At 39.9% G+C, this 9,928-nt stretch overlaps 1 protein-coding gene across 3 annotated transcripts in view; it reads right to left on the bottom strand.

Moving 5' to 3' along the window:
* Positions 1–4,805: 4,805 nt before the first annotated feature.
* GRB7 (growth factor receptor bound protein 7) overlaps positions 4,806–9,928 on the bottom strand; it is a 260,167-nt gene continuing 255,044 nt past the window's right edge. For all 3 annotated transcript variants that reach the window (XM_053698126.1, XM_053698130.1, XM_053698139.1), the window contains one exon: positions 4,806–5,612. In XM_053698126.1, the coding sequence (XP_053554101.1) occupies positions 5,466–5,612 (147 nt within the window). In that variant the 3' untranslated portion in view covers positions 4,806–5,465. The remainder of the gene's footprint in view (positions 5,613–9,928) is intronic.

The raw sequence follows: 9,928 nt of genomic DNA, 5'->3' as shown, positions 1-9,928 counted from the left end.
AAAGAAATGAAAATTAGACAATTGCTATCCCTTAGGCCTATTTTTCTTGCTCTGCAGTAATAAGGCACCCTTCCCTCCGGTAACCGTAGAAATAATGGAGTCCAGCCCTGAAACTAATAAAATCTTCTCCACCCCAATGAGCTCCGACAAAGTGTTGCACCAGTAGGTAGCTGCTCCAGCAACAGCGGCTACAGCTGCCGCCGGTTGAAATAAAAACCCTGTATGTTGAAACATCTTCCTCAGAAAGGTTTCCATTTTCTTATCCATAGGCTCTCTGAAAGAGGAACTATCCTCCAGGGGTATAGTAGTAAGCTTAGCCAATGTAGAAATAGTGTCATCCACCTTAGGGATGGAGCCCCACAAATCTAATTGAGAGTCAGGGACCGGGAATAATTTTTTAAAAGTAGATGAGGGGGAAAAAGAAGTCCCTATTCTTTTCCAATTGTTACTAATAATGTTCTACATCTTAACTGGCACAGGAAAAGTCAGAGGGACCTTTTTGTCTTCATAAACCCTGTCTAATTTAGGGATCTTAGGTTCCTCAGGGAGAGTAGCCTCTGGAACCTCTAGCGTAGACAGAACCTCCTTTAATAAAAAAAACATATGCTCAATTTTAAATTTAAAGGAAGGTTCCTCCACAAAAGGAGGTTTAGAAACTCAAGACTCCGACTCAGAAAGTTCAACCTCTGAAGCTACAGAGGTTAACTCATCCTCGGATAGCTGGGACATAATAGCTAAACCCGACAAATATTTAGAAGACTCTAAGTCAGGGTTACTATGTTTAACCTTTCTCTTGTGTTTGTTAGAACAACGTAAGGCACTCAGAGCTGCAGACACCGCCGATTGTAACTGCAAGGTAAAGTCCACAGGAAAAAAGCCCCTCCCAGATGGAGGATTAGTTGTGCTGTGGGGAACTGCATGTGGAGCAGGTAGGGTAGAAAGGGTAGTAATCTCTCGGGATCCAGATTCCTGAGAGATAGACGGCTCAGAGGGGCTAATAGCGCTATGAGTATTAGTAGGCTTGTCTCCCTTCTTAGACTTTAGAACAGTGCTTAGGCAAATGGAAAAAAATTGAGCAGGCATGCAAACAACGGCCTCCTCACAATATAAACAGGAATTATTAATCAGTACAGAAAAGCGGACCCTACTAATGTAATATCAGAGCCCTCGACAAAAAGTAAACACGTTATTAAAAAAAAAACGGCTCCTTTATAATCCTAATGGCTGGGGCACTCACCACCTCCTAAACCCAGACAGCTAACAAAGAAAACATTCTCCTAGGAGCGATGTTCGCAGCAAGATCATAGGAAAAACGAAAAGACTGCACCCGGTCACATAGTGAGTAGGATAGGACTTCCCCTGCTATGAAAAAAGGCGCCAAGCTATTATGAGCTGTGCAACACACCAAAACGAAAGTGAAACGTGTTTGTTCAAAGCCAAAAGCACACAGTCTATGAGCCAAAAAAACTCTCACATAAAATCAGTTATAAATAACCCCTTGCTGTTCAAATAATCTCCCTGAAGGAGATATTAACCCTTGATGCTATTGAGGCTTAAAGGAGACAGACTGTGACCCTGTGTAGCAATGTATATATAAAATGATCTTACCTCCAGGATCCATGATGTGGAACAGGCACAGCCTCTCAAGTGTGACAGTCTTGCAGTGACACCTCTGACATGGACTTGAGTGTGTAACAGCAAGCAGTAAAACTCCTCAACACTGATTGCCCGGGATCTGTTAGTTGGCAGTCTGGATGGGTTCGCAGAAAAACTTTCCCTGCATCTCCAGACTCTAACTTTCATCAATACTCTCACTGAGATGTAGACATGACTACTTAAAACTCCAGTCCTTTCTTTAAAGGGAACATACCCATTACAGGACTATCCAAATCTTCTGACACTTCTCTGCCACCTCCTATAGTGATGAAAAGTAAAGAATGACTGGGGGATAGGGGAAGTGGGAGGGATATTTAAATCTTTGGCTGGGGTGTCTTTGCCTCCTCCTGGTGGCCAGGTGTTGTATTTCCCAACAGTAAGGAATGAAGTTGTGGACTCTTCCTGCCTTATGGAAGGAAATATATATTTCCCACAATATAACAAACAGTTTTGTGTTACACAAATTCACTTTTTTTCCTTTCGCCTTTTTGTCTTTGATTTGATGTTGGCCTTTTCACATGGATATTATTCCTTCCTTTGACAACCTATGTTGCATCTAGGAAAGTGATTTTACCTCAGTGTACGTTCCCACCTAATTTATTGGGATTATAGAACAGGCTACAATTTCCTCTGCTTTGTAATGTGGTAATTTGATAGATGTAAGCAATTGTGATTTTTATGTAGCAATGTTTTTTCATTGTATTTGTGGATCTCTCATTTCTTGTAACATATGTGGTATTTAAAGGGACAATCTACCCTAAATGTGAACACTCCTGCACCATTCACAGCACAGCAAAAAAAAAATGTGCAGAGTACACACTATGTATAATAGCACATAAACACAAACTCACATATTCAAACACACATATATACTTTCTCTATGTCACACGCAAAGACACTAACACACAATCTCACACACATCACTTACTCTTTCACACCCAGACTCCCACACAGAAAGACACTGACAAACACAAAGACACATTATGACAAGGACACTTACACACTCAGACACACTCCCACACAAAGACACACACACTCTAACAAGGACACTTACATACAAAGACACACACACTCTGACAAGGACACTTACATACAAACACACACACACACTCTGACAAGGACACTTACACACAAAGACACACACACACTCTGACAAGGACACTCCCACACAAAGACACACACACTCTGACAAGGACACTTACATACAAAGACACACAAACGCAAGATAGAAATACCTGGAAGCATGTGCAGTATGTTGCAAATGCACCATCACCCCTGTTTGGCTGTTGCTGTTTCCCTCCAAACTCGGACATTTGCATGTCAGGGCCTGACTCTGCTTTAATGGGACACTGAACACAATTTTTTTCTTTTGTTATTCAGATAGAGCATGCCATTTTAAGCAACTTTCTGATTTACTCCTATTATCAAATTTTTCTTTATTCTCTTGGTATCTTTTTTTGAAATGCAAGAATGTGAGTTTAGATGCCGGCCCATTTTTGCTGAACAACCTGGGTTGTCCTTGCTGATTGGTGGATAAATTCATCCACCAATAAAAAAAGTGCTGTCCAGAGTACTGAACCAAAAAAAGCTTATATGCCTTCTTTTTCAAATAAAGGTAGCAAGAGAATGAAGAAGCATTGATAATAGGAGTAAATAAGAAAGTTCCTTAAAATTGCATTCTCTATCTGAATCACGAAAGAAAAAAATTGGGTTTAGTGTCCCTTTAAACCTGGACACACAAATGGAAACACGAACCGTCCGGGTCATTCTCAGACAGGTGGCAACCCTACCTATAATGAAAGTTTCTATACTTAAAGGGACATTCCAATCAAAATTGGAATCCACATGGGTGCATTTCAGTTTTGAATAGAAGCATTTTTGTAATACACGTGTATTAGCAAACATTCTTCTAATAAAAGCTACAGCTGTTTAATTCAAATGTGTACTTAAAAAAGCACCGTGCACCAGCATTTTAAACACAACACTTGTCCAGAGAGCCTTAGGTGCTTGTACCCTCTGGTAATGACTCAATTTGTTAATTGCTGACATGATACAAGCCCCACTGGTGGTCTGAGCTGCTGCAGTATTTAAAATGCTGGTGCACTAAGAATATCTAGCTATGTTTCACAATACCAATACATGAATATTGCAAATATGTTTCTATACAGAGATGTAATTCATCCCAGGGCATTTAAATTTTGATCGGAATGTCCCTTTAAGTTTAGGCTGTAGAAAAGCTGTGTAAACATAGCCAGCAGAAGAAGTTACACTCCCAGTAGGAGGTAATTAATAAAATGTAAATTTTCAATTTCTCTCTCTAAGTATAGGGTTGTTGTTTCAAATAACACAGCTAGTTATTTCATATACAAAAATAAAGACGCAATTTCTCATAAATGTTATACTCTGCAGCTGGTATACCAAATCATGGAAACACATTAAGGGGAAAACAATGTTATAGTACACTGTCTCTAAAAACTAAACAAAAAATCAAATTTACTTCTACATGAATCAAAAAAAATATTTTGATTTTCATACCCCTTTAAGCTTAGTATCTATTAGACGTGTATTTATTTTTGTATCAATTTCTTCATTATTCACAGTTTTTATTTGAAAATTAATAAATAATGGTAATTTTAAGTTAATAATAAAGAATCAACAAAAACGAGTTGGCTAATTAATTAAAGGGATAATCAAATCAAATAAAAATAAAAAGGGATAATCAAATCTAAGATATATTTATAATTTTTATATTTGATTATCCATGTAACAAATGAACCAACTAGTTGCTGTTGATTAGTTAATTAGTTAAAAGTGACATTTGTTATTTGTTTGCAAAGAAACACTCAGAATAAAGAAATACAATTATTGGATCATTTGTCTGAAAACAAATGTACACGTCTAGTATCCATGACAGTCTCTTCTTTATGAAAATGACCCTAGCAAATTGTTTCCCAAATCTTTAGAGAGCAAATAAAACACGAACACCTGATTATTTTGCCTGTAGATTCAACTACACCTTTCTGATTCAATTACACTTGATAAAAAAAAAAGATATTCCAAGGATGGTTTATTCTTTTCTACGGGTCAAAGCAGTACACTGTAGCAAAGACCTCACTTGCATAGAGCATAGTAAAGATACAATGGTGGTATTTTGGTAGTGAGTTTTTTTTATTATTATTATTGTGACATTTTCCGGTACATATAAATAAAATGTTCTCTTCATAAACAGATTATGTTCAAAGTATTTTGTACAAAAATAAGAGAAAATGAATGACAAAAATATATAGTTAGATTTATCATATAAAATGTGACAGTGAACTGGCCTTGTATATATATTTACAATACAGTGCTCATCGCAACAGATGCGCCATTACCCCCTTCCTTTTCCGGACATGGTACCCAACTGTCATCTTCCAGTGGGCATTAGAAAATTTAGGAACATTTGTCGTTCAATGGAATCTAACCACCAAAAATGTCACTTTACTTGGCTGATTTACAGTATTTTGAGATGTTCATACCGTCACAGAGAAATGAAAGATTGTAGCTTATTCATATCGCTTCCTGAAATCTCAGTCCTTGGTAGGCAAAATTCCACCATTTTGAAGAGGCTTTGGTTCATTTTAGCTGGGTCACTAGCCTGGGAGCTAGTTTGAATGAAACCATTATGGCTTAACCATTTACAATACTTTTTCCTTTTCACTGTGCAGACAGAAGTTAAGGAAAATGGCGAAAAGGCGTAATAAAACCTGGTAGTCTAGTGATTTCATAAGCCAGGTCTAAAAGAGTCAATCGCGGCAGCTGAGACCCAATCACAGCGCCACGGAGGTGCAGCAGTGTTTCAGGGTACATGGCAAAATACCCCTATTAATTTGGTGGAACTCAACAAGTTGAATTAGATCAGTGAACTTGGTTTGCCCATCATCCATGGAGTAGTAAGGTTTGCCTTCTTCCTCACACTGTAACGGAAGCACCAGAATAAACAGTTATCTCATGGTTAATAGCATTGCAATCTGTATTTTAGAAATATTTTCTGGGTCAAACTCATGAAATAACAATGAATTTATTTTCAAACATGGGGCGTCTATTCCAGTCAATTACTAAACCTTGCAACATACTCTGTACAGCTTATTGTGGGCTCAACAACCCTTCCAAACCACTAATGAACATAAGCATTTGTTGGATTAAAATTGTTTTGGGGAAAATATGCCTCAAATTACACCTTTAATCTATAAAAGATGTGTGCACAACAAAAGAAATATACTCAGCAGAATATTCAGGATAAAAATGTTAAAAAACCTACAATTATGGACAATGATATGAAATTCCTAATTGTACATGTAATTATTTATTTATTGATTCATTTTTATTATTAAGTGAAAAAAACGTATTTTATGATTATCAGTACTGAATCAATAAGCCCCATGTTCTTAGTTTTGCATTAAAGGGACATGAAACCCAAAACTTTTCTTTCGTGATTTAGGTAGAACATACCGTTTTAAACAACTTTCCAATTTACTTCTTTTATCACATGTGCTTCATTCTCTTGGTATACTTTGTTGACGGAGCAGAAGTGCACTACTGGTTTCTAACTGAACACATGGGTGAGCCAATGAGAATCGGTATATATATGCACCCACCAATCAGCAGCTAGAACCTAGGTTCTTTGTTGCTACTGAGCTTTACTAGAAAAACCTTTAAGCTAAGGATAACAAGAGAAGGAAGCAAATTAAATGATAGAAGTAAATTAGAAAGTTGTTTAAAATTGCATGCTCTTTATGAATCATGAAAAAATTCATTTGGGTTTCATGTCCCTTTAACTGCTTATATTTTGCTTCTGTGTACCCTTGAACAGACTTTTTTTTGGGGGTGGGGGTAATTTAAATGTATAATTTTTAACATTAAACCTGAGGAAAACTAGATGTCATTGGGCAGCTTAAATGGATATGAACTAAATTTTTATTTACCATAGAATGTTTAGTTATGCATAATCAAAATAAGAATTCATTAAAAACCTGCAATCCAATTTTATTATTTATTTGCCTTTTTTTACTTTTAGCGAGGCTGAAGTGCATTCCATGAAATGCAGAACTGACATTCCTACACACTGAATAGCGATTGGTTAATACTTGCAGGAGTTCCTTTATATCTATCGATATTTGGCCACAGCAAAGGAATTAGGATAAATAACATTCAATAGCCTTTACAAGGTGCCAGTCTCACTGCTGCAATTTATTATATATTTTCCTAATATGACTGTTTTAAAGGCTGTAGCAACATTTACTTTGTAAGCAAATCTGTTGAAATACAGTGAATAATTTCTAATATGTAAATAAAAATTGCTTTAAATGTCCCTTTAACCAATTCAGACTGCTGGATTTGTAATAGAATAGATTATCACAGAAAAGAAAGCCAAAAAACATAAATTATGCTTACCTGATAATTTTCTTTTCTTCAGATGGAAAGAGTCCACAGCTGTATTCATTACTTTTGGGAATTCAGAACCTGGCCACCAGGAGGAGGCAAAGACACCCCAGCCAAAGGCTTAAATACTCCTCCCACTTCCCTCATCCCCCAGTCATTCTACCGAGGAACAAGGAACAGTAGGAGAAATATCAGGGGGAAAAGGTGCCAGAACAACAAAAAATTACGGCTGCCCCACATAAAAACACGGGCGGGGAGCTGTGGACTCTTTCCATCAGAAGAAAAGGAAATTATCAGGTAAGCATAATTTATTTTTTTCTTAATAAATGGAAAGAGTCCACAGCTGCATTCATTACTTTTGGGAAACAATACTCAAGCTATAGAGGACACTGAATGCAAAAACAGAAGGGTACCAGAGGCGGCCTATTCTGAGGGCACCAGGCCTGAAAAACCCTACCCAAAAAAATGCCATTTCGTCCGAAGCCAAGAGCAACTTTGAAAACAAAAAAGAAGAGGCCCAAGGACACTGACCGCAGATAGTCCACAAGCCTTGCTAGAGACTGCAGGAACTAGACTCGACTGAGTCAACAGCCTCCATGAGACACTGTCGCCCAGCAGTTGGTCTTCAAACAACACACCCCTTACTAAAGAAAGGGAACAAGCTACCGTATTCTTCCACAAAGAAGAAAAGACACAGAGAAAAACATGAATGTACTTGTAAAGCGCGGCTAATCCCCCTTAAGGGACTCAAGGAGCTGCTCATCTTATCAACCTCGAAAGGAGGAGGGCTGAGTAGACCTCACCGGGGATCGAACTTGCAACCCTCGGTTTGCTACAGAGTAGCCACAGTGTATTAGTATGCTGAGCTAGCTGTCTAGCTAACATAAGGAACTCCAGACCAACAGAGACCCACCAGTCTCATAGAAACAAGGGGAGGCAACGCCCAGACCCCAGAAAAACAAAAACTACGGGAAAAGACTGGGAGTCTGAAACAGAGAGGATCTTTCCCTAACACAGTGCAACCACACTCAAACAACACCTGAAGCAAAATCACTGCACGCTGCAGTCATCAAAAAATTACGCTGAAACTTAAATACTTGCAGGGCAAGCAGAAAGCAGCTCAAGATAGGATCCTTCAGATTGCTAAGTATCCACTAACCAGCAGATAACGTTGCAGGCTGTCTAAGAGCTGCCAGTCCTTCCCACAAATCTTGAACATGGAGAAAGGAGAAACCTCAAGAGGCTTACCATACCTCAAATGCTCAGAGGACAAATTTAGCAGAGCAACGGGTCTCAGATCCTGCTCCAACACCGGACCAGCCCAAGCGACAGACATGTCTGATAGACAGGGGGGACAGAAAGACCCCAACCACAAGCCCCCAGGGAATGGAAAGAAAAAAGGGGGGACTCAACACCTCAACAGAGCTCGGGAGCCAACCCAATCCGCTCCTCCAAAATAAGGCACTCCCAAGGAGAACCCCCTGGGACCTGGAACAGAGAAAAGTGCAATAGATCCTTAGGAAGACCTGTCATAGCTCTCTTAGACAGTCTCTACGTAGAGAGATCAAATTCCAACAGGTGGAACAGAGCCCACAGAGCAGCAGATGCTGCCCCTTACAGAAATAAGTCACCTGATCCAACGTCCTACACACATGGCAGGTCAAAGACCCTCCAGAGAGAGGAAACCCCAGCTCATAAGGAAGACAAACTATCCCCTCAAAAGGGAAGAGCACAGATAAGAACAGCGTACATGTCCACAAGACATGAAGCCATAGTATGATCAAAAAACGGACCAAATGAAAAAATCATCCAGACACCACTGTTGACCCAACAGAAAAAAACCTCCCCATGAAGAGGAGCACACTCCGTCCGAAGGACAAGTCAGGCCTTAAAGTTTATAACCAGTACCCGAAGGTGGATGTGAACTCTCGCCTTCCTGCTTGCAAGCCCAATGAGCTAGCCCCTATGTCGCAAAATAGGGTGCCTGAAAAAACTGGGTCGTCCCGAACCAGTCCACAGGATCATAAGTCTCTAGACATCCAAGAAGGATCCAAGACAAGAACCCTGGACCCAGAATCGTCCTAGAATGAACAACACCCCAGGGAACACAAGATACCCCGTCTGAAGCAATCAGACCTCACAGGGGATGAGAACTGGGAAACCCGGAGAACGAGTACAGGACTCACACGTAATTCCCGGCCCAAAGGGAAGAAAACACCCCTAGCCGGAGGTCAACACCCCCCCAACAAGGTTCTAGGCTGCGACAAAGTCACGCAATCTCTCTAGAGCCCAAAGGCCGCAAGGGCAACACTAGGGGAAATGAGAACGAGAACAGAGTCACCCGAAAGAGAGTAGAAAGAAATGCTAGGCTCCATAACCCTTTCAGATTAACGTTCCAGAGGACCACACCCAATGGAGAAGAATGCAAAGCATCCTGAACACAGGCAGAAAAACATACCCTAAGCAAAAAGCTTGGAAAAAGAGACACCGCCTTCTATCGCCCCTGATATGGAGATGACTAACTCCCGAAGGAAGACAGAGCCTCACGGCCTTCACTTCCTAATTAAGAGGCCAAAGCCGCCAGAAAAAAACGGACAAAGTCCAGAAAGTCTTGACCCAAAGGAAGAGAACCTATAAAAGGAACAAGTCCTAAAAGGACACTTCCAAAGAGACCATGAAAGGCAAAACCGTAAGAACGGCGGTATGAAGGACCTTTCTCCTCCAAATCTCCAGCCGACAACTGGAAGGAACACTCTAGCTCCTGGAAAAATTGGAAATGACTGAGCATGTCGCCGCAGATCTCAATGGAGTCCCGGCCCACTAGACTGAAAGGCGAATGAGGGCTGAACCA

This window comes from Bombina bombina, chromosome 1, assembly GCF_027579735.1.
Source record: "Bombina bombina isolate aBomBom1 chromosome 1, aBomBom1.pri, whole genome shotgun sequence".
Lineage (NCBI taxonomy): Eukaryota > Metazoa > Chordata > Amphibia > Anura > Bombinatoridae > Bombina > Bombina bombina.
The sequence above is the reverse complement of the archived record's forward strand: the minus strand, read 5'-3'. Positions and strand labels throughout refer to the sequence as shown.